Here is a 25,706-nt window from a genome sequence, read left to right as displayed (position 1 = left end):
ATAAATATTCTGTTCTCCTGTCATTTACTGAGCATTTACTCTGCTTTGTTGTGCTTTTTAAGGTATTTTGATGGTGTTGTCGTTTGCTCTTTAATGTACGTTTAACTGCCTATGTAAGCTGTAAAAATGTTGTGTTCTTTACCCGTTGTAAATATAAACGTCCGTGTGCTGTCCATGGTGCTGAAACGGATAATGGTATTTTTCTTGGTGTTTGAGCTAATGAGGTGATTGCGCTTAGTACATTCCTTAGAGCTACTCATATTAACTTACACTTGTAATGAGATATTATGATCACCAGCCTTGGCTTGTGTCTGGGTTTTCTGAAATGTAATGTAATTTGATAATCTAAGCTCATACATTGTTGCGTAAATGCCCCACTTGGCGTCACTGTTGACCGTGGCAATGAGATATTGTTTTTGGTGTCTCGAGGCCCCTCCCAGTTTCAGAGGGTGAGAACATTTCTCGGGGCTTTGTTACAAAGAGACGCAGGGTGAGTGAGAGAAAGAGACAGAGACTGGTCGGAGGCAACATCAATGTTTACCGTGTAAAAAATCTGGATTGGAAACATATTTCTCGAAGCTTTGATTGTTTGACAAATATTCGTATCTTTGGATCTATGCTTGGCTCACCTTCGATGGAAATATGTCTGTACCGAATAGAAGGAGATCTTTTGTGACGTATTTAGTGCTTGTGCTGCTGGAGTGTTACTGGGAAGCGGTGTCCGGGCAGCTCTCCTACTCCGTCTCAGAGGAGGTAAACCCGGGGACTTCCGTGGGAAATATCGCTAAGGATCTAAACCTCAATGTCCAGGATTTGGAGTCGCGTATGTTTCAGATTATCACCGGGTCCAAGAGAAAGTATTTCGAGGTAAATCTAAAGACTGGTGTTCTCTATGTGAATGAGAGAATCGACAGGGAGGAGCTCTGTGCAAATGCTCCTAAATGTACAGTCAGTGTAGAGGCCGTTATCAACAATCCGTTGAAACTCTACCGTGTAGAAATGAATATTTTAGATGTTAATGATAATGCTCCATCTTTCCGAGCGAAATCACAAACTATAGACATTGCTGAAAACACTTTTCCAGGGGTACGATTTCCGTTGTTAGACGCATCTGATGTAGATGTTGGAAAGAATGCTCTCAATACATACAAACTGGGTCCTAGCCAGCATTTTTCCTTAGCGGTGCACAAAGGGGGTGAGAGTGTGTCTGCTGAGTTAGTATTGCAGAAAGCTTTAGATCGAGAGAAACAGCCTTTGATCCAGCTCACACTGACCGCTGTAGATGGAGGAAATCCAGCAAGGTCAGGTACATTGGAAGTAATAGTTCATGTTCTGGATATAAATGATAACGCTCCAGTTTTCACCACGTCTTTGTACAAGACACGTATGATTGAAAATGCACCAATAGGAACGACTGTCATAACTTTAAATGCGACAGACTTTGATGAGGGTACGAATAGTCACCTTGTTTATTCTATCAGCAAAAATGAGAAGGATCATATCCTCCAGATGTTCGATATTGAGCCAAAAACGGGGATAATTACAGTTAAAGGTAAAATTGACTATGAAGAACATACTGCATTTGAGATCCGTGCCCAGGCGAGTGACAGAGGGCAGCCCCCGATGGCATCTCATTGTAAAATATTGGTAGAAGTGGTGGACCTCAACGACAATGCCCCTGAGATCACTGTGACGTCACTCTTAGACACAGTGAAAGAGGACGCTAAGGTTGGCACTGCAATTGCACTCGTGTCAGTCCTCGATAAAGATGGTGGCAAAAATGGGTTGGTACATTGCGAGGTTAAGAATAAAGTCCCCTTTAAATTAGAGATGAACTATAAAAATTATTACTCTTTAGTGGTCGATGGGCATCTTGACAGAGAGAGGGCTTCTCAGTACAATGTCAACATCATAGCTACGGATGATGGGACCCCGCCTCTCTTCAGCACCAGCGTTATTACTGTCCACGTTTCTGATGTGAATGACAACGCTCCTCGCTTCTCAGAACCAGTGATTAATGTTTATGTGAAAGAGAACAGTCCGATAGGAGATGTAATTAAAACCGTGTCTGCAGTTGATGCTGACGTCAATGAAAATAGTCATGTGACCTACTCATTCTTAGAGAGTAAAAACAACTCAGTACCGCTGTCTACAATGGTCAATATAAACTCAGTCACTGGAGATATAGTCAGCCTGCAGTCTTTTAACTATGAGGAGATAAAAACTTTCCAGTTTAAAGTTCAGGCCACAGACTCTGGTGTTCCTCTTCTCAGCAGCAACGTGACTGTGAACGTTTTTATTCTGGATGAGAATGACAACAGTCCTGGGATTCTCGCGCCCTATTCTGAGCACGGCTCCGTTAACTCTGAGAACATTCCCTATTCTGCTGAAGCGGGCTACTTTGTGGCCAAGATCAGGGCTGTAGACTCCGACTCTGGTTACAATGCGCTGCTTTCTTATCACATCTCTGAGCCCAAGGGAACCAACCTCTTCCGAATCGGAACCAGCACCGGGGAACTAAGGACCAAGAGGAGAATGAGTGACAATGACTTGAAAACACACCCGTTGGTCGTGTTGATTTCTGATAACGGAGAACCCTCACTGTCAGCGACTGTGTCTATTGATGTAGTGGTGGTTGAAAGTACAGGTGAAATCCAGACTCAATACAGAACCGTACCAAGAAAGGAGGAGAGCTTCTCTGATTTAAACTTGTATTTGCTGATCGCCATTGCCTCAGTGTCAGTGATATTTTTATTGAGCCTGATCAGTTTAATAGCTGTAAAATGCTTCAGGACAGACGACAGTTTCAAAAGGTACAGCGCCCCAATGATCACCACACACCCTGACGGGAGCTGGTCTTACTCTAAATCTACTCAGCAGTATGACGTGTGTTTCAACTCAGACACACTGAAGAGTGACGTAGTGGTTTTCCCCGCACCGTATCCACCTGCAGATGCAGAACTGATCAGTATTAATGGAAATGACACGTTTGACAGGACTCAGACATTACCCAACAAAGAGAAGGTAAGAAATAAATGTTTTATTTCTCACAGAAATCCGTTTCCATCCATCCCTTTGCCAAAAATGTGTATGCTTTGGCGTGCTTCCCATTGTCTATCTATGACAGCGTTTTTGAATAATCAGTTAAATAATTGGGATCTTACTGCTTCAACAAGTTGCAAAAATGTTCACTATCCGCTCCCTATCTAGAGGATCATGTGTCCGCTGTCCATGGTGCTGAAACCCACCCGTTTTTGTCCTGTCCTCTTTTGCCAGGTTTCTTAGCCAAAGGAGGTTTTTGCTTGCTTTTGTATGTTTAGCAGACCTTGCTATAGTAAACTAAACTTACACAAGAGCACAGATATACACTGAACAAAAATATAAACGCAACAGGTAAAGTGTTGGTCTCATGTTTCATGAGCTGAAACAAAAGATCCCAGTAATGTTCCATATGCACAAAAAGCTTATTTCTCAAAAATGTTGTGCACAAATTTGTTTACGTCCTTGTTAGTAAGCATTTCTCCATTGTCAAGATAATCGATCCACCTGACACTTGTGGCATTACAAGAAGCTGATTAAACGGCATTATCATTACATAGGTGCACCTTGTGCTGGGGACAACAAAAGGCCACTTTAAAATGTGCAATTTTGTCACACAGCACGATGCCACATACATCTTAAGTTGTGAGGGAACTTGCAATTGGCATGCTGACTACAGGAATGTCCACCACATCTGTCTTCAGAGAATTAAATGTTAATTTCTCTACCATAAGCTGCCTTCAATGTCATTTTAGAGAATTTGGCAGTAGGTCCAACCGGCCTCACAAACATATAACCGCATGTATCCACGGCCTCACAGGACCTCCACTTCTGGCTTCTTCACTTGCATGGTCGTCTGGTTAGTGTGTGGTGGTGGTGGTGGGTGGGGGGGGTTTGGCTGGGCCTAGCTCCCCAGTGGGTGGGCTTGGCTGCGAAGTGAGTTGGCCTATGCTCTCCATGGCTGCAGGCTGCACCCCTGTCCGGTCATGTGAAATCCATAGATTAGGTCTTAATGAATTCATTTCAATTGACTGATTTCCTGATATGAACTGTAAATCAGTAACATCTTTGAAATTGTTGCATGTTGCGTTTATATTTTTGTTCAGAATTGTATGGTCATCATGCTTAGCTTGTGTCTGAGTGTCATGTAATTTTATGTGATTTTCTGAAGCTCGTACATTTACCACTTGGCGTCACTGTTGACCGTGGCATTGAGATATTATATTTGGTCTCGAGGCCCCTCCCAGTTTCAGAGGGAGAAGTGATTTCTCGGGGCTTTGTTACAAAGAAATGCAGGACGAGAGGGAGACTGGTCGAAGCGGAGTACACATAGGTGTAAATAATAAGCTGAATTTGATACGTATATTTTTCGATGCTTTGATTGTTTGACGGATATTATTCTCTTCGGGTCTATGATCAGCTCACTTTCGATGGAATTATGTCTTTACTGAATAGAAGGAGCTCTATTGTGACGTATTTTGTTATTGTGCTGCTCGAGTGTTACTGGGAAGCGGTGTCCGGGCAGCTCTCCTACTCCGTCTCAGAGGGGGTAAACCCGGGGACTTCCGTGGGAAATATCGCTAAGGATCTGAACCTCAATGTCCAGGATTTGGAGTCGCGAATGTTTCAGATTATCACCGGGTCCAAGAGAAAGTATTTCGAGGTAAATCTAAAGACTGGTGTTCTCTATGTGAATGAAAGAATAGACAGAGAGGAGCTCTGTGCAGAGTATCTGAAATGTACAGTCATCGTAGAGGCCGTTATCAACAATCCGTTGAAGCTTTACCGTTTAGAGCTGAATATTGTAGATGTTAATGATAACGCTCCGTCGTTTAGTGCGAAATCCCAAACTATAAACGTAGCTGAGAACACTTTACCTGGAGTTAAATTCACTTTATCAGAGGCTTCTGATTTGGATGTTGGTAAGAATACTGTTAGCACATACAAGCTTAGTCCTAATGAATACTTCTCTCTTGACATACACAATGGAGGAGAGAGTGTGTCCGCTGAGTTGGTGCTCCAGAAAGCTTTAGACCGAGAGAAACAGCCTGTGATACAACTCACACTGACCGCTGTCGATGGAGGAAATCCACAGAGGTCTGGTACGTCACAGATTATTGTTAATGTTTTAGATATTAATGATAACCTTCCGGTATTTACTAGCTCTTTGTATAAGACTCAAATTTCCGAGAATGTGCTCATAGGAACAACGGTATTCACTGTGAACGCGACTGATGCTGATGAAGGTACAAATAGTGAGATTGTCTACTCTCTTAGGAATAAAGATCAAGACCGTATTCTAGATATATTCGATATCGACCCCAACTCTGGCGTTATAACAGTAAAAAGCAATATTGACTTTGAGGAAAGAAAGGCGTTCGAGATCCGGGTAGAGGCAAGCGACAGAGGCCAGCCCCCGATGGCAGCACACTGTAAAGTATTGGTAGAAGTGGTGGACCTCAACGACAATGCCCCTGAGATCACTGTGACGTCACTCTTAGACAGAGTGAAGGAGAACGCTAAGGTTGGCACTGCCATTTCTCTCGTGTCAGTCCTAGATAAAGATGGTGGCAAAAACGGGGTTGTACATTGTGAAGTTGAGAATAAAGTCCCCTTTAAATTGGAGACAAACTATAAAAACTATTATTCGTTAGTTGTAGATGGGCTTCTTGATAGAGAGACCGCTTCTCATTATAATGTCACCATCACAGCTAAGGATGAAGGGACCCCGCCTCTCTCCAGCACCAGCGTTATTACGGTGGAGGTTTCTGATGTGAATGACAACGCTCCTCACTTCTCAGAAAACGTGATTAATGTTTATGTGAAAGAGAACAGTCCGATAGGAGATGTAATTAAAACAGTCTCTGCAGTTGATGCTGACGTCAGTGAAAATAGTCAGGTGACCTACTCATTAGAGATTAACAGCAACTCACTACCGCTGTCTACAATGGTCAATATAAACTCAGATACAGGAGATATAGTCAGCCTGCAGTCTTTTAACTATGAGGAGATACAAATATTCAGTTTTAAAGTTCAGGCCTCAGACTCTGGTGTTCCTCCTCTCAGTAGCAACGTGACTGTGAACGTTTTTATTCTGGATGAGAATGACAACAGTCCTGTGATTCTCGCGCCCTATTCTGAGCACGGCTCCGTTAACACTGAGAACATTCCCTATTCTGCTGAAGCGGGCTACTTTGTGGCCAAGATCAGGGCTGTAGACTCCGACTCTGGTTACAATGCACTGCTTTCTTATCACATCTCTGAGCCCAAGGGAACCAACCTCTTCCGAATCGGAACCAGCACAGGGGAGCTAAGGACTAAGAGGAGAATGAGTGACAATGACCTGAAAGCTCACCCGTTGGTGGTGTTGGTTTCTGATAATGGAGAACCCGCACTGTCAGCGACTGTGTCTATTGATGTAGTGGTGGTTGAAAGTACAGGTGAAATCCAGACTCAATACAGAAACGTACCAAGAAAGGACGAGAGCTTCTCTGATTTAAACTTATATTTGCTCATCGCCACTGCCTCGGTGTCAGTGATATTTTTACTGAGCCTCATCAGTTTAACAGCTGTAAAATGCCACAGGACAGACGACAGTTTCAAAAGGTACAGCGCCCCTATGATCACCACACACCCTGACGGGAGCTGGTCTTACTCCAAATCTACTCAGCAGTATGACGTGTGTTTCAACTCAGACACACTGAAGAGTGACGTAGTGGTTTTTCCCGCGCCGTATCCACCTGCAGATGAAGAACTGATCAGTATTAATGGAAATTACACCTTTAACAGGACTCAAACATTACCCAACAAAGACAAGGTAAGATGAATATGCTTCACGAATGTGAAAATGTTTTAAAACCCCAGCACAGTTTGATATAGCAGTTTTTGGCAAAATTACAGACATTTGTCAAATGTAGTTGTATCATGGCTTCAGAGTTATAGGCCTCCACGTGTTTGCATGGTCAATTTTGTTTTTTAAATCTTATGAGAATATATATTGGCATACATTGCGGGAACAATATTTCAAGGCTGTATCACAACCGGCCGTGATTGGGAGTCCCATAGGGCGGCGCACAATTGCCCCAAGGCCGTCCGGATTAGGGTTTGACCGGGTTAGGTTGTCATTGTAAATAATAATTCTTATTAACTAGCTTGCCTAGTTAAATAAAGGTTAAATACATATTTTTTAAATAAAACAATGTGGAAAATCACATCGCTGTGAAAGTACAGACGCTGTCCGTGGTGCTGAAACGGTTAGTGTTCTTTGGTTTCGAGGGGCAGAGGCCTTTTCGAATCAATGCCTATCATCGTTGAAAGTGGAATGGATTCATTCAAGTGGTAGAGAGTTGATTTTTTATTTCAAATGTTTCATCTCTCTGCTTTGTCTCCCCCGTTAACATTCTATCTGGCAGTTTCTATAGGCGATCAAATAACGACAGCTGTCCTTGTATCAAAACTGTATTACCACTATTTATAACTGACTATAATAATAACTCATTTGAAATGTTCCCATCTTTATCATTTCACGCTTTTGCACTTGTCATGAAGTGTATTCGAGTTCAACTCTACGGTGTGGTTGACTCTTTCATGTAGTTGATTCAGATTTGAGACGACATTGGTCGCTGGTTATACACAGTGATCTTTGCTACTTTGCTCACTACTATCACAATAGGTCAACTATGTATTATATAAAATGACATGAAATCGAACACGTAACACAGGGTGTCACTATAGACCACGGAAAGCAGCGAAGTCAAATGTGTTTTTATACTCCTCCTCTGAAGGAAAATACAGAATAGCGTCACTGTCGGAGGGGCGTTGTGAAGAGAAACGGTCGAGGTGATGAGACGGAGAGGGCTGAGCTGTGTACAGAATGTCCGACATTTAACGGAATACTTCGGGTTTTGATGGATACATGACCCTTACTTATTGGATTCAGTTGTTTTTATACATGCAGCGATGGATCGTCGAAGACAAAGGGAAAGCTTTTGGATTCAGTGCGTCGCCTTGCTTTGTTTATTTGGCTGGTCTGCAGCGCAGATCTCTTACTCCGTTTCAGAGGAGGTGGACAAAGGCACGTTTGTGGGGAATCTCGCTAAGGATTTAAACCTTAATGTACACGAACTGGAGTCGAGGGGTCTAAGGATTGTATCGGGACATAGTAAGAGGTATTTTGATGCGAATCTGAAAACAGGATTACTGTTAGTTAACGAGAGAATAGACAGAGAGGAGCTTTGTCCGAATACGATAAAGTGCTCTTTGAATATCGAAGCCATATTAAGCCATCCTGTGCTTCTGCATCGTATTGAGGTTAATATTTTAGATATTAATGATTACACACCATCTTTTGTTGAAAAATCCCACACATTTAACATCTCTGAGTCTTCAACGCCGGGCGAGCGATATATGCTACCGATAGCAAATGACGCAGACATAGGAGCTAACTCGGTAAAGAGCTACAAGCTGAGCCCGAATGAACACTTCTCCCTGGATGTACAGAGCGGTGGAGAGCAGAGTATGTCTGCTGAGTTGGTACTGCAGAAAGCGTTAGACCGAGAGAAACAGCCCGTGATCCAGCTCACACTGACCGCTGTAGATGGAGGAAAACCTCCACGATCTGGGACATTGCTGATAGTAGTGAACGTAATTGATGTTAATGACAATTCTCCAGTATTTTCTAAGCCGCTTTATAAAGTTCGTGTTCATGAAAACGCGCCTTTTGGGACAAATATATTAACTCTCACTGCAACAGATTTAGACGAGAGCGTAAATGGTGAGATAGTGTATTCTTTCTTAAAACGTGGAAATCTGGACCCCTCAAACATGTTTGCCATCAATTCAGACACGGGTGAAATTACAGTTAAGGGAAATTTGGATCATGAAGATAGTCCTGCATTTGAAATTCGAGTTCAGGCGATGGACCGAGGGCATTCACCTCGCAGTGCACATGGTAAAGTGTTAGTTGATGTTATTGATGTCAATGACAATGCCCCAGAAATCTTAGTGACGTCACTCATGAGTCCAGTGAAAGAGGATGCCGAGATGGGGACAGTGGTCGCCTTGGTGACAGTAACTGATAACGATGGAGGTCAAAATGGCCTCACTAACTGTGAACTTGTAGGGTCTGTTCATTTTAAACTAAAGTCGAACTACAAGAACTATTATTCGTTAGTGGTCGACGGGCCTCTTGACAGAGAGAGGGCTGCTCAGTATAATGTCACCATCACAGCTACGGATGAAGGGACCCCGCCTCTCTCCAGCACCAGCGTTGTTACTGTACAGGTTTCTGACGTGAATGACAACGCTCCTCGCTTCTCAGAACCCGTGATTAATGTCTATGTCAAAGAGAACAGTCCGGTAGGTGACGTCATTTATACGATGTCTGCTTTTGATCCAGATTCAGATGAAAATGCAAAAGTGACGTATTCATTATTAGATAAAAGTGTTTCAATATCATCATCTGTAAATATAAACTCAGATACCGGAGATATGGTCAGCTTGCAGTCTTTTAACTATGAGGAGATAAAAACCTTCCAGTTTAAAGTTCAGGCCACAGACTCTGGTGTTCCTCCTCTCAGCAGCAACGTGACTGTGAACGTTTTTATTCTGGATGAGAATGACAACAGTCCTGGGATTCTCGCGCCCTATTCTGATCACGGCTCCGTTAACAGTGAGAACATTCCCTATTCTGCTGAAGCGGGCTACTTTGTGGCCAAGATCAGGGCTGTAGACTCCGACTCTGGTTACAATGCGCTGCTTTCTTATCACATCTCTGAGCCCAAGGGAACCAACCTCTTCCGAATCGGAACCAGCACCGGGGAGCTAAGGACTAAGAGGCGAATGAGTGACAATGACCTGAAAGCTCACCCGTTGGTCGTGTTGGTTTCTGATAACGGAGAACCCTCACTGTCAGCGACTGTGTCTATTGATGTAGTGGTGGTTGAAAGTACAGGTGAAATCCAGACTGAATCCAGAAACGTACCAAGAAAGGAGGAGAGCTTCTCTGATTTAAACCTGTATTTGCTGATCGCCATTGCCTCGGTGTCAGTGATATTTTTACTGAGCCTCATCAGTTTAATAGCTGTAAAATGCCACAGGACAGACGACAGTTTCAGAAGGTACAGTGCCCCAATGATCACCACACACCCCGACGGGAGCTGGTCTTACTCTAAATCTACTCAGCAGTATGACGTGTGCTTCAGTTCAGACACACTGAAGAGTGACGTAGTGGTTTTTCCCGCACCGTATCCACCTGCAGATGCAGAACTGATCAGTATTAATGGAAATGACACGTTTAACAGGACTCAAACATTACCCAGCAAAGAGAAGGTAAGAGGAACTCTCCTCCGCAGATGTTTAAATGTGTCTGCACTTCCAGTTTCAATGTGTTTTGTGTTGTGCGAAAACAGACAGAGATATGTGGCATTGGGAAATATGAAGATATGCTTACATCATGGCAGGTTTCAGATTGATATAACGTGTCCCCATTTTCAGCCTACGGATGCATAATGTATCAACGATTTATAGGCTACCGTGAATACTTGTTTCCAAATGACTGTGTTCACCAAGCGGTGAAATAGTTTTGGCTGCTGTATATGGGGCTGAAATCGTTTGTGCTTTGTGCTTACAATGTCCAGTGATGTTTCTAGACCGATAATTGTCACTGGTTAAATTGAAAATATGCAAACCGTGGTATTTCGCTTTTCAGAGTTGTCTTTGCGGCCTTGACAGCATTACAATGTCGATATCCCTTGAGCTATCCGTATCAATGCTCTGCTACTCGTCCTAGTTTTTTATAGCTTCTGCCATCGATATCAGAATATAATCCACACATAGTTTATTGTTCAACGTGGCTAGACTTTTTGGCTCCTTTCCCTGTGTGTTTCATTTGAACAAAAACTTTCGTTCTTTTACATACATGCACCTTTCGATGAGTGAATTACGAACACGAGTTTGATTACTTGAAGTTATCTCTGTAGGCCTATTCTAACACATCAGAGAAAACTTTTCATTTTAAACGAGTAATGTATTAAAGCAACACACGGTGTCACTATAGACCACGAACGGAAGATACATCATTGACAAACTAAGACTCCTCCTTTCAGAATGAAAAAAGAAAAGTGTCACCAGTCCCGAAAGCTTTGTGAAGAGAAGCACCATTAGACGGAGACGGGTGGGCTGAATTGGATCTCTGATATACATATAACAGATCGTTTTGTGGTTTTAATGGATATGCGATTTTGACTTATGGATTAATTTGTTTTGTACATGCAGCGATGGGTCGTCGAAAACAAAGAGAAGGCGTTTGGATTCAGTGCGTCGCGTTGCTTTGTTTATTTGACTGGTCTGCAGCGCAGATCTCTTACTCCGTTTCAGAGGAGGTGGACAAAGGCACGTTTGTGGGGAATCTCGCTAAGGATTTAAACCTCAATATACAGGAAATTGAGTCAAGGGGTCTAAAGATTGTTACCGGACAGAGTAAGAGGTATTTCGAGGCTAATCTGAAAACAGGAGTACTGTTCGTTAACCAGAGAATAGACAGAGAAGAGCTTTGTCCGAATACGGTAAAGTGCTCTCTAAATATACAGGCCATATTGAGCCATCCTGTGTTTCTTCATCGCATTGAAGTAAATATTATTGACGTAAATGACAATGCACCGTCATTCCTTGAACGGTATCATACATTTAACATTTCAGAATCTTCTTCACCCGGTGAGAGATACCCTCTACCGATAGCGAATGACGCAGATACCGGCAGTAACTCGGTAAAGAGCTACAAGCTGAGCCCGAATGAACACTTCTCCCTGGATGTACAGAACGGTGGAGAGCAGAGTGTGTCTGCTGAGTTGGTGCTGCAGAAAGCTTTAGACCGAGAGAAACAGCCCGTTATTCAGCTCACACTGACCGCTGTAGATGGTGGAAAACCTCCCAGATCTGGGACGTCACAAATCATTGTTCACGTAATAGATGTCAATGATAACTCGCCAACATTTAGCAAATCACTCTACAAGGTCCGTATTAATGAAAATGTATCGTTAGGGACACAACTATTGAAGTTAGAGGCTACAGATTTAGACGAGGGTCCAAACGCTGACATTTTATATAGCTTTATGAAGCGTGGAAATGTGAACTATGCAGACATGTTCTCCATAGACTCACAAAGTGGTGAGATTACTGTAAAGGCGAATTTAGATCACGAGGAAAATGCAGCACATGAGCTACGTGTGCAAGCGACGGACCAAGGCCCCTCGGCACGCAGTGGTTATTCTAAAGTGTTGGTTGAAGTTATTGATATCAATGACAATGCTCCCGAAATATCTGTGACGTCATTAATGAACCCAGTAAAAGAGGATGCTGATATAGGGACCGTGGTTGCCTTGGTGACAGTTACAGATAAAGATGGAGGTAAAAATGGCTTCAGTAACAGTAAACTTGTAGGGTCTGTTCCTTTCAAACTGATGTCGAACCACAAAAACGATTATTCGTTAGTGGTAGACGGGCATCTGGACAGGGAGAGTGCTACTCAGTATAATGTCACCATCACAGCTAAGGATGAAGGGACCCCGCCTCTCTCCAGCACCAGAGTTATTACTGTAGACGTTTCTGATGTGAATGACAACGCTCCTCGCGTCTCAGAACCAATTATTAATGTTTATGTCAAAGAGAACAGTCCGGTAGGTGACGTCATTTATACGATGTCTGCTTTTGATCCTGATTCAGATGAAAATGCAAAGATTACGTATTCATTATTAGATAAAAGTGTTCCAATATCATCATCTGTAAATATAAACTCAGATACCGGAGATATAGTCAGTCTGCAGTCTTTTAACTATGAGGAGATAAAAACTTTCCAGTTTAAAGTTCAGGCCACAGACTCCGGTGTTCCTCCTCTCAGCAGCAACGTGACTGTGAACGTTTTTATCCTGGATGAGAATGACAACAGTCCTGGGATTCTCGCGCCCTATTCTGATCACGGCTCCGTTAACAGTGAGAACATTCCCTATTCTGCTGAAGCGGGCTACTTTGTGGCCAAGATCAGGGCTGTAGACTCCGACTCTGGCTACAATGCGCTGCTTTCTTATCACATCTCTGAGCCCAAGGGAACCAACCTCTTCCGAATCGGAACCAGCACCGGGGAACTAAGGACTAAGAGGCGAATGAGTGACAATGACCTGAAAACTCACCCGTTGGTCGTGTTGGTTTCTGATAACGGAGAACCCTCACTGTCAGCGACTGTGTCTATTGATGTACTGGTGGTTGAAAGTACAGGTGAAATCCAGACTCAGTTCAAAAATGTACCGAGAAAGGAGGAGAGCTTCTCTGATTTAAACCTGTATTTGCTGATCGCCATTGCCTCGGTGTCAGTGATATTTTTATTGAGCCTGATCAGTTTAATAGCTGTAAAATGCCACAGGACAGACGACAGTTTCAGAAGGTACAGCGCCCCTATGATCACCACACACCCTGACGGTAGCTGGTCTTACTCTAAATCTACTCAGCAGTATGACGTGTGTTTCAGTTCAGACACACTGAAGAGTGACGTAGTGGTTTTCCCCGCACCGTATCCACCTGCAGATGCAGAACTGATCAGTATTAATGGAAATGACACGTTTAACAGCACTCAAACGTTACCCAGCAAAGACAAGGTAAGAGTAATATCCGTCGCGAATGTGTAAATGTCTTTTAAACTCCAGCTTTGTTATTGCAGTTTTTGGGATAATGACAGACATTTATCAAACGGTTTCAGAGTTGTCATACAAATGTTTGCATGGAAAATTGAGTTTTTGGTATCGTCTAAGAATATTTCTGGGAATAAATTGAGAAGAAATGTGCAAAAGAACATCACTTTGAACGCACAGACGCTCTCCGTGGTGCTGAAACAGTTAGCGTTATTTGGTTTCGAGGGGCAGAGGCCTTTTCCGGTCGATAATTTTAATCGTTGAAAGTGGAATGGACATTTTCAAGTGATGTAGAAAGTTGGTTTGAAATGTATTTTTTTTAGCTCTCTGCTTTGTCTTCCCCAGGAACATTCAATCTGGCAGTTTTCGATATGGGCGATCAATAGGGCCTCCTGTATTTGGTTACTTGACTCTTCGACAGCTGTCCTCATTACTAACTTTTACCTTTATCACCACGACGTTAAATGACTATTGATACTCATTTTAATTGTTCCCCAGTGTTTGCCGTTTTTCGCGTCCCAACCTGAGCAACTGTATTCAAACATGTGGTTGATTCATAGTTGATACAACATTGGCCACATGATACAGACACAGTCATGTTTGCTATTTGCTTGCTACTATCACAGTAAGTTAATGATGTGGTATAAAATGTTGAATTAAATCAAACAAGTAACACATGGTGTCGCTATAGACCAGGAATGGGAGAGTGGTCACTTATATTCTATGACTCCTCCTCTCTGACAAAAAAAAAACGTCACGTGTCCGGAGCGCTTTGTCAAGAGAAACACTCTAATGGTGGTGAGAGAAAGAGGGCTGGGTCGTGTGGATCTCTTACTTTACGGATTTCTGTGGTTTCAATGGACATGCCACTTCTATTTCTGGGATAATACGTTTCGTACAAGCAGCGATGGGTCGTCGAAGACAAAGAGAAAGTGTTTGGATTCAGTGCGTCGCCTTGCTTTGTTTATTTGGCTGGTCTGCAGCGCAGATCTCTTACTCCGTTTCAGAGGAGGTGGACAAAGGCACGTTTGTGGGGAATCTCGCTAAGGATTTAAACCTTAATGTACAGGACCTGGAGTCAAGGGGTTTAAGGATTGTATCGGGACAGAGTAAGCGGTATTTCGATGCCAATTTAAAAACAGGGGTTCTGTACATTAACGAGAGGATAGACCGAGAGGAGCTTTGTTCGAACGTGATAAAGTGTTCGGTAAACATACAGGCCATATTGAGCCATCCTACGCAGCTCCACCGCATTGAGGTGAATATTTTAGACGTCAATGACAATGCACCATCTTTCCTTGAAAAATTATATTCATTCAACATTTCTGAATCATCATCCACAGACGAGCGATATCTTTTACCGATAGCAATCGATTCAGATACCGGCAGTAACTCGGTAAAGAGCTACAAGCTGAGCCCGAATGAACACTTCTCCCTGGATGTACAGAGCGGTGGAGAGCAGAGTGTGTCTGCTGAGTTAGTGCTGCAGAAAGCTTTAGACCGAGAGAAACAGCCCGCGATCCAGCTCACCCTGACCGCTGTAGATGGAGGAAAACCTCCACGATCTGGGACATTGCTGATAGTTGTGAACGTAATTGATGCCAATGATAATTCACCCACGTTCAGTCAGCCGCTGTACAAGGTTCGCGTTAAAGAAAATGTTCCGTTCGGAACTAAGGTGATTCAGCTAAATGCCACAGATGTAGATGAGGGAGTCAACGGTAAAGTTGTATATTCCTTTATCAAACGTGGTAATGTGAACCCCTCTGATATGTTTGATATAAATTCAGACACTGGAGCAATCACAGTTAAGGGAAATGTGGATTACGAGGAAAGTCCTGCATATGAAATTCGTGTGCAGGCGACAGACCAAGGCTCTTCACCCCGTAGTGCACACGGGAAACTGTTAGTGGAAGTTATTGATTTGAATGACAATTTCCCAGAAATATATGTGACGTCACTCGCGAGCCCCGTGAAAGAGGATGCTGAGATAGGGACAGTGGTCGCCTTGGTGACAGTCACAGATAAAGATGGTGGTAAAAATGGCCTCACTAACAGTAAACTTGTTGGGCCAGTGCCCTTTAAATTGAAATTGAATTATAAAAACGATTATTCATTAGTGGTTGATGGGCCTCTTGACAGAGAGAGTGCTACTCAGTACAATGTCACCATCGTAGCTACGGATGAAGGGACTCCACCTCTCTCCAGCACCAGCGTTATTACTGTACACGTTTCTGATGTGAATGACAACGCTCCTCGCTTCTCAGAACCCGTGATTAACGTTTATGTTAAAGAGAACAGTCCGATAGGCGACGTCATTTATATGATGTCTGCTTTTGATCCTGATTCAGATGAATATGCAAAGATGACGTATTCATTATTAGATAAAAGTGTTTCAATATCATCATCTGTAAATATAAACTCAGATACAGGAGATATAGTCAGTCTTCAGTCTTTTAACTACGAGGAGATAAAAACTTTCCAGTTCAAAGTTCAGGCCACAGACTCTGGTGTTCCTCCTCTCAGCAGCAACGTGACTGTGAACGTTTTTATTCTGGATGAGAATGACAACAGCCCTGGGATTCTCGCGCCCTATTCTGATCACGGCTCTGTTAACTCTGAGAACATTCCCTATTCTGCTGAAGCGGGCTACTTTGTGGCCAAGATCAGGGCTGTAGACTCCGACTCTGGTTACAATGCGCTGCTTTCTTATCACATCTCTGAGCCCAAGGGAACCAACCTCTTCCGAATCGGAACCAGCACCGGGGAGCTAAGGACTAAGAGGCGAATGAGTGACAATGACCTGAAAGCTCACCCGTTGGTCGTGTTGGTTTCTGATAACGGAGAACCCTCACTGTCAGCGACTGTGTCTATTGATGTAGTGGTGGTTGAAAGTACCATTGAAATCCAGACTCAATTCACAAACGTACCAAGAAAGGACGAGAGCTTTTCCGATTTAAACCTGTATTTGCTGATCGCCATTGCCTCGGTGTCAGTGATATTTTTATTGAGCGTCATTAGTTTAATTGCTGTAGAATGCTACAGGACAGACGACAGTTTCAGAAGGTACAGCGCCCCAATGATCACCACACACCCTGACGGGAGCTGGTCTTACTCTAAATCTACTCAGCAGTATGACGTGTGTTTCAGTTCCGACACACTGAAGAGTGACGTAGTGGTTTTTCCCGCACCGTATCCACCTGCAGATGCAGAACTGATCAGTATTAATGGAAATGACACGTTGAACAGGACTCAAACATTACCCAACAAAGACAAGGTGAGATTTCTACATAAACTAACCTATACATCTTATGTAGAAGCATCTTTGTATACTCCTCTGAACTCTCAGTCAAAGAATATTGCTTTCAAAGTTGCTATTACGTTGAAAACATCCATCCACTCAAGAGTTTTTATTTTGGCTTTGTTTTTCACTGTGTGAATGGCCTCCTGGCTTCATAAAGGGAGTGTTGCTGTCCATGGTTCTGAAAGTGCGCTGAACTTCAGAGCTGAGCGTTTAAATGTGCCTAACCCCAGCAAAGTCGTAAGTATGTAGGGTAGAGTGAGAAAAAAGACAGGAACGTATTCAACGTATGGGAAATATACAGATGCATCATTTTTCAGATTGATGATATAGGCTACACAACCGCTATTGACATTATCAGCCTAAAGGTACATATGCCTATTGTGTATCCATGTCAACCGCATTTGTTTCCAACGGACTATTTTCAGTAAGCAGTGAAAGCCTACCGCGTGCTTTCCATGGTGCTGAAACCGTTTTTGCTCTCCGCTGATGGGAGCAGTGTTCTCTTTAGATTAATGCTTGTTACTGGTGTAATGGAATGGATGCAACGTTTTTCTCACTTTGCAGTCTATAGCGCGTCACACTGTTAACCCCTTGAGCTTTATATGTCGATATCCCTTCGGTCTTTACTCCTCGTTGATTGTTCTAGCTTCTGTCAATGTTATCAGAACATGACCATCTGAGCATTTGTTTCATTATATTGGCTTGACCTTTCGTGAACTACCTTCCCGTGTTTTGCATTGAACAGAACGCTTGTCCTTTAAAGACATAGGCATTTCGTGTAGCGGATGTCCAACATGAGACTGTCCACTGGAGTTTACCTCCGTATTCTAACTAGTCAAATAATATACACTCTTATATTACATGAGTAATATAGGCTATAAACAACACACGATGTCGCTATAGACCACAGAATTTGATATTCTATGACTCCTCCTCTCTGAATGAAAAAGAGAATAGAGTCACTAGTCTGAGCGCCTTTGTCAAGAGACACTCGAATGGTGGTGAGACTGAGATGGCGGGGTTGTGTACAGGATCTCTCTAACTGATTTATTTTTATTTTTTAGGTTTCATTGATATGTGAATATTTTCTATTGGATTCATTTACTTTGTACAAGCAGCGATGGGTTGTCGAAGACAAAGAGAAGGCGTTTGGATTCATTGCGTCGCGTTGCTTTGTTTATTTGACTGGTCTGCAGCGCAGATATCTTACTCCGTTTCAGAGGAGGTGGACAAAGGCACGTTTGTGGGGAATCTCGCTAAGGATTTAAACCTGAATGTACAGGACCTGGAGTCAAGGGGTCTTAGGATTGTATCGGGACATAGTAAGCGGTATTTTGATGCGAATCTGAAAACAGGAGTACTGTTCGTTAACGAGAGAATAGACAGAGAGGAGCTTTGTCCGAGTACGGTAAAGTGCTCTCTAAATATAGAGGCCATATTGAGCCATCCTATGCTTCTCCACCGCATCGAGGTGAATATTTTAGACATCAATGACAATTCTCCGTCATTCATTAAAAAGGTTGCTACTTTTAACATAACTGAATCTTCATACCCCGGTGAGCGATACCCACTGCCAATAGCGAATGACGCAGATACCGGCAGTAACTCGGTGAAGAGCTACAAGCTGAGCCCGAATGAACACTTCTCCCTGGATGTACAGAACGGTGGAGAGCAGAGTGTGTCTGCTGAGTTGGTGCTGCAGAAAGCTTTAGACCGAGAGAAACAGCCTGTGATCCAGCTCACCCTGACGGCTGTAGATGGAGGAAAGCCTCCACAATCCGGAACGCTGCCTATTGTTGTAAATGTCATAGATTCTAATGATAATTCACCCTCATTTAGCAAGCCGCTGTATAAGGTCAGTGTGCCTGAGAATATACCTTTTGGGACTACAGTCTTAACACTTAGTGCTACTGATTTAGACGAAGGACTACATAGTGAACTTGTGTATTCATTCGTTGAGCGTGGGAATCTGAATCCAGCTGATATGTTTGCCCTAAATCCAGACACTGGGGAAATGACTGTAAAGGCGAATTTGGATCATGAGGCAAATGCTGCGTATGAAATCCGGGTGCAAGCAACTGACCAAGGTCCCTCACCCCGCAGTGGTTATTCTAAAGTGTTGGTAGAAGTTATTGATGTCAACGACAATGCCCCTGAAGTCTCGGTGACGTCACTTATGAGCCCAGTGAAAGAGGATAGTGAAATGGGGACAGTGGTCGCCTTGGTAACTGTGATAGATAAAGATGGAGGGAAAAACGGCCTCACTAACTGTAAACTTGTTGGCTCTGTTCCTTTTAAACTAAAGTCGAACTATAAAAACTATTATTCGTTAGTGGTAGATGGGCCTCTTGACAGAGAGAGTGTTTCTCAGTACAATGTAACTGTCACAGTTACGGATGGAGGGACCCCGCCTCTCTCCAGCACCAGCGTTATTACTGTGCGCGTTTCTGATGTGAATGACAACGCTCCTCGCTTCTCAGAACCCGTGATTCATGTTTATGTCAAAGAGAACAGTCCGGTAGGTGACGTCATTTATACGATGTCTGCTTTTGATCCAGATTCAGATGGAAATGCAAAAGTGACGTATTCATTATTAGACACAAGTGTTTCAATATCATCATCTGTAAATATACATTCACATACCGGAGATATGGTCAGCTTGCAGTCTTTTAACTATGAGGAGATAAAAACTTTCCAGTTTAAAGTTCAGGCCACAGACTCTGGTGTTCCTCCTCTCAGCAGCAACGTGACTGTGAACGTTTTTATTCTGGATGAGAATGACAACAGTCCTGGGATTCTCGCGCCTTATTCTGATCACGGCTCGGTTAACTCTGAGAACATTCCCTATTCTGCTGAAGCGGGCTACTTTGTGGCCAAGATCAGGGCTGTAGACTCCGACTCTGGTTACAATGCGCTGCTTTCTTATCACATCTCTGAGCCCAAGGGAACCAACCTCTTCCGAATCGGAACCAGCACCGGTGAACTAAGGACTAAGAGGCGAATGAGTGACAATGACCTAAAAGCTCACCCGTTGGTGGTGTTGGTTTCTGATAGTGGAGAACCCTCACTGTCAGCGACTGTGTCTATTGATGTAGTGGTGGTTGAAAGTACAGGTGAAATCCAGACTCATTTCAAAAACGTACCGAGAAAAGAGGAGAGCTTCTCTGATTTAAACCTGTATTTGCTGATCGCCACTGCCTCGGTGTCATTCATATTTTTATTGAGCCTCATCATTTTAATAGCTGTAAAATGCCGCAAGACAAACGACAGTTTCAGAAGGTACAGCGCCCCAATGATCACCACACACCCTGACGGGAGCTGGTCTTACTCTAAATCTACTCAGCAGTATGACGTGTGTTTCAGCTCAGACACACTGAAGAGTGACGTGGTGGTTTTCCCCGCACCGTATCCACCTGCAGATGCAGAACTGATCAGTATTAATGGAAATGACACATTTGACAGGACTCAGACATTACCCAACAAAGAGAAGGTAAGATCTCTACATAAACGAGCCTATTTGTCTATTGAAATATTGCTTCATGAATTACTCCTTTGAACTCCCCAAAGTTAAAGATAACTGTTTTCAAGGTTCCTCTTAGCTTGAAAAGAGCCTTCCACTTCAGAGTTATCACATTTGATTTGTTTCGCACTATGCCTTTGGCCTCCTGGCTGTCCCTGTCCATTTGCTGTCCCTGGTTCTAAAGGTATGCTAATCTTCTGAAATTAAGATTCGCGCGAAGCGTTGAATGCTCTCTGACGTATGAATGAATGGCTGCCCATGACACTTCTCAATAGTGTTTAATCTTCACGAATTTGTGCAATTTTCTCACCCTGGCATTTGTATACGTAGAGTATTGCGAGAAAATAAGGTGGAACATATGGAAAATGTAAGTATGCATCATATTGCAGATCGATGATATAGGCTACATAATTATCATCGACATTGAACGCCTAAAGTTGCATACTGTCGTATATTTGTCCATTTCAACCGCGTAGACCTATATTTGTTTCCAAATGTCTATCTATGTTCAGTAAGCGGTAAAATCTTACCGAATACGGTCCATGGGGTTGAAACCATTTTTTGATCTCTGATGATGGACACTGTTTTTTTTAGGTAAAACTTGTCACTGGTGTAATGGAAGAGATGCAATTTGGGAATTCACGTTTGAGGAGTGTTTCTTTGCAGTCTTGTGAGCGTCACGATGTTAACCACTTGAGCTTAGCATAGCAATATCCCGCGTGAGTCTTTAGTATGACTTCTGTCATTGTTATCAGAACATTACTGTGTTAACATTTATTTTACTATATTTGGTTGACTTTTCTTTAGCTACTTTCCTGTGTTTTGTATTGATCAGAACGTTTGTCCTTTTAAATACATAGCTAGGCATTTCGGGTAGTAAATGTCCAACACGAGTATTCTCAGTATTCTAACCTAAGTGAAATTCTAATTCAAGTGAAATATTTACTATACGATCTTATTTTACATGAGTAATATAGGCAATGTATAACAGTAACACACGGTGTCGCTATAGGCCACAGAAATTAATGTCGTCGCTGATATTTTATGACTCCTCCTCTCTTAATAAGAAAGAGAATAGCGTCACCACTACCGAGAGCTTTGCGATCAGAAAATCTCGAACGGTGGTGAGATGGAGAGGGCTTGGCTGTGTACAGGATCTCTCCAATAGGCTTTTTGGAAATTCATGGATATGTGACTTTTCTACTGGGATAAAAAAAAATTACACGCAGCGATGGGTAGTCAACGACAAAGAGAAATCGTTTGGATTCAGTGCGTCGCGTTGCTTTGTTTATTTGACTGGTCTGCAGCGCAGATCTCTTACTCCATTTCAGAGGAGGTGGACAAAGGCACGTTTGTGGGGAATCTCGCTAAGGATTTAAACCTTAATGTACAGGAACTGGAGTCGAGGGGTCTAAGGATTGTATCGGGACACGGTAGGCCTAAGAGGTATTTCGAGGCGAATTTGAAAACAGGAATTCTATATGTTCAGGAGAGGCTAGACAGAGAGGAGCTTTGTCCGAATACGGTAAAGTGTTCGCTAAACATACAGGCCATATTGAGCCATCCTACGCAGCTCCACCGTATAGATGTGAATATCTTTGACATAAATGACAATGCACCATCTTTTCGTGAAACAGTGAAATTATTAAATATTTCAGAATCCTCATATCCCGGTGAGAGATACCTTCTACCGGTAGCTAATGACGCAGACACGGGCAGTAACTCGGTAAAGAGCTACAAGCTGAGCCCGAATGAACACTTCTCCCTGGATGTGCAGAACGGTGGAGAGCAGAGTGTGTCTGCTGAGTTGGTGCTGCAGAAAGCGTTAGACCGAGAGAAACAGCCTGTGATCCAGCTCACACTAACCGCTGTAGATGGAGGAAAACCTCCAAGATCCGGAATGTTACAGATTATTGTTAACGTAATGGATGTAAATGACAATACGCCAGTATTTAGCCAATCCCTTTACAAGGCATGTGTTTCTGAAAACGTTGCCTTTGCGTCATCTATATTAACAATCACCGCCACTGATTTAGATGAGGGGGTAAATGGTGATCTTGTTTATTCTTTCATTGAACGGGGACATTTTAACCCTGCCGATATATTTTCCATAAATTCAGACACAGGTGAAATTAAAGTTAAGGGGAAGTTAGATTATGAGGAAAACGCTGCATACGAAATTCGTGTGCAGGTGTCAGATCGTGGGCACTCTCCTCGCAGTGCCCATGGTAAAGTTTTAGTGGAAGTTATTGATGTCAATGACAATACCCCTGAAATATCAGTGACGTCACTTATGAGCCCAGTGAGAGAGGATGCTGAGTTAATGTCTGTGGTCGCCTTGGTCACAGTAAATGATAAAGATGGAGGTCAAAATGGCCTCACCAACTGTAAACTTGTAGGCTCTGTCCCTTTCAAACTAAAGTCGAACTACAAAAACGATTATTCTTTAGTGGTAGACGGGCCTCTTGATAGGGAGAGCACTGCTCAGTACAATGTCACCATCACAGCTACGGATGACGGGACCCCGCCTCTCTCCAGCACGAGCGTTATTACTGTAGACATTTCTGATGTGAATGACAACGCTCCTCGCTTCTCAGAACCAATTATTAATATTTATGTGAAAGAGAACAGTCCGGTAGGTGACGTCATTTATACGACGTCTGCTTTTGATCCAGATTCAGATGAAAATGCAAAAGTGACATATTCATTATTAGATAAAAGTGTTTCAATATCATCAGCTGTAAATATAAACTCAGATACAGGAGATCTAGTCAGCCTGCAGTCTTTTAACTACGAGGAGATAAAAACTTTCCAGTTTAAAGTTCAGGCCTCAGACACTGGTGTTCCTCCTCTCAGCAGCAACGTGACTGTGAACGTTTTTATTCTGGATGAGAATGACAACAGTCCTGGGATTCTCGCGCCCTATACTGAGCACGGCTCCGTTAACACTGAGAACATTCCCTATTCGGCTGAAGCGGGCTACTTTGTGGCCAAGATCAGGGCTGTAGACTCCGACTCTGGTTACAATGCGCTGCTTTCTTATCACATCTCTGAGCCCAAGGGAACCAACCTCTTCCGAATCGGAACCAGCACCGGGGAACTAAGGACTAAGAGGCGAATGAGTGACAATGACCTGAAAACTCACCCGTTGGTCGTGTTGATTTCTGATAACGGAGAACCCTCACTGTCAGCGACTGTGTCTATTGATGTAGTGGTGGTTGAAAGTACAGGTGAAATCCAGACTCAATTAAAAAATGTACCGAGAAAGGACGAGAGCTTCTCTGATTTAAACCTGTATTTGCTGATCGCCATTGCTTCGGTGTCAGTGATATTTTTATTGAGCCTGATCAGTTTAATAGCTGTAAAATGCCACAGGACAGACGACAGTTTCAGAAGGTACAGCGCCCCAATGATCACCACACACCCTGACGGGAGCTGGTCTTACTCTAAATCTACTCAGCAGTATGACGTGTGTTTCAGTTCAGACACACTGAAGAGTGACGTAGTGGTTTTCCCCGCACCGTATCCACCTGCAGATGCAGAACTGATCAGTATTAATGGAAATGACACGTTTGACAGGACTCAAACATTACCCAACAAAGACAAGGTAAGCTCTCTACATAAACCGGCCTTTACATTTCATATTGAATTCTATATGTTTTACTCCTTTGAACTCGCAGTCAAAGAATATTGTTTTCAAAGTCGCTCTTACTTTGAAAACAGCCATCCTCTCCAAAGTTTTCACATTGGCATTGTTTTGCACTGCGCATGTGGTTCATGAAGTGGGCGTTGCTGTCCATGGTTCTGAAGGCGCGCTAAACTTCGAAGCTAAAGATACGTGCCAAGCCTGCAATGCTTTGTGACTTGTGATTGGCTTTCTATGATGGTACAGGCTACAGAAATGTTGCACTTCTCAAATGTGTAAATGTGTCAGTCCCCAGCAAAGTGTAATGTCGTGTATAGGATATTGTGAGTAAATAGGAAGTAACGTATGGGAAATATACAGTTTATATCTCCCGAGTGGCGCACCGGTCTAAGGCACTGCATCTTAGTGCATCTTAGAGGTGTCACTACAGACCCCTGTTCGATTCCAAGCTGTATCACGACCGGACGTGATTAGGAGTACCATTGGGCGGCGCACAATTAGCCAAGCGTCGTCAAGTTTAGGGTTTGGCCGGAGTAGTCCGTCATTGTAAATAAGAATTTGTTCTCAACTGACTTGCCTAGAAAATAAAGGTTGAGCAAAAATAAAAATTAGCCTACACAATTGATTATGACTATGTCACCCTCAAGGTGAGTTCTTGAGCCATGTCTACCGTGGCTTTTCCTTTCAAAGGTGGGGCAAGTGGGGAACTCCTAGCACAGTCCATGGCAGTGAAACCGTTTGTGCTCTGATTAGGGGCAGTGTTAATTTAACATTGAATGCGGTTACATGCACATAATAATCCTTTTATTGTGTATAGTCAGATTCATATATTAGTTTGATTAAAACGTTTATATGATTTGCAAGAATAACGATTTTCCTAATAATCTTGTTTCCGTGAAGACATTTGAAATCAGGCCAGCTGGTGGCACTCTGATACGTGCAGAAAATCGTCAACCAAAATAAACGTTCTACCACAGCTAACATGTTATTTTTGGGAAGCATATTTGATTCTGAGTTCAGACATATAAAGTTGGAATGTTAAAACTACCTCTTGGAAGCGTACATTCAGTTGATCTGAACACACTTCAATCTAGATAAATTGGGAGGCTCGCTCAGCTGGTGCTAGCACATGCGCAGATCAAACACACAGCTGGAACGCCAATTCAGGTGTTAACATGTCCTAATAAATCGAAAGATCGCTCAGGAAACCAGGTGTATTAATCGGCGCATGCTTACTTCCGATTTTGACAGTACACTCATGAAGATACGTCTTTTACATGACGATTGCATAATCTCCCGACTGCCATAATCAGTTTAATATCGAATGATTAGTGTGTAACGCATGTAAACGTATTGATACATTTCACTGGTGTAATGGAATAGATGCAACGTGGACATTTGTTCATGAGTATTGTGTATTTGCAGTCTCGAGAGCATTAGGTAGCTTAGTGGTTAGAGCTTTGGACTAATAACCAGAAGGTTGAAAGATCGAATCCCCGAGCTAACAAGGTAAAACTC

The 25,706-nt window shown here is 43.0% G+C and overlaps 3 protein-coding genes across 15 annotated transcripts in view; all 3 read left to right on the top strand.

Moving 5' to 3' along the window:
• The window catches only part of LOC112220813 (protocadherin alpha-C2-like), a 211,359-nt gene that overhangs the window by 123,908 nt on the left and 61,745 nt on the right, over window positions 1-25,706 (top strand). The window contains exon 1 of one of the 13 annotated variants that reach the window (XM_042302979.1): window positions 7,866-10,368. The exons of 9 other annotated variants lie outside the window; for them this stretch is intronic. In XM_042302979.1, the coding sequence (XP_042158913.1) occupies window positions 7,999-10,368 (2,370 nt within the window). In that variant the 5' untranslated portion in view covers window positions 7,866-7,998. Of the gene's footprint in view, window positions 1-7,865; window positions 10,369-11,195; window positions 13,686-14,501; window positions 16,996-21,659; window positions 24,150-25,706 lie in introns of those variants that run through there. 3 more of the 13 variants (XM_042302978.1, XM_042302980.1, XM_042302977.1) reach the window with 3 other exon arrangements.
• Window positions 195-3,875, top strand: LOC112220461 (protocadherin alpha-4-like). Its single transcript, XM_042302988.1, has one exon. The coding sequence runs from the start codon at window positions 643-645 to the stop codon at window positions 3,208-3,210; it is 2,568 nt and encodes an 855-aa protein (XP_042158922.1). The 5' UTR covers window positions 195-642; the 3' UTR covers window positions 3,211-3,875.
• On the top strand, window positions 17,811-20,735 carry LOC121840312 (protocadherin alpha-2-like). Its single transcript, XM_042302829.1, has 2 exons — window positions 17,811-20,512; window positions 20,727-20,735. Exons 1-2 carry the CDS (start codon window positions 18,143-18,145, stop codon window positions 20,733-20,735), a joined length of 2,379 nt encoding a protein of 792 aa, XP_042158763.1. The 5' UTR covers window positions 17,811-18,142.

Source organism: Oncorhynchus tshawytscha, linkage group LG21 (genome assembly GCF_018296145.1).
Source record: "Oncorhynchus tshawytscha isolate Ot180627B linkage group LG21, Otsh_v2.0, whole genome shotgun sequence".
NCBI lineage: Eukaryota > Metazoa > Chordata > Actinopteri > Salmoniformes > Salmonidae > Oncorhynchus > Oncorhynchus tshawytscha.
The sequence above is the reverse complement of the archived record's forward strand: the minus strand, read 5'-3'. Positions and strand labels throughout refer to the sequence as shown.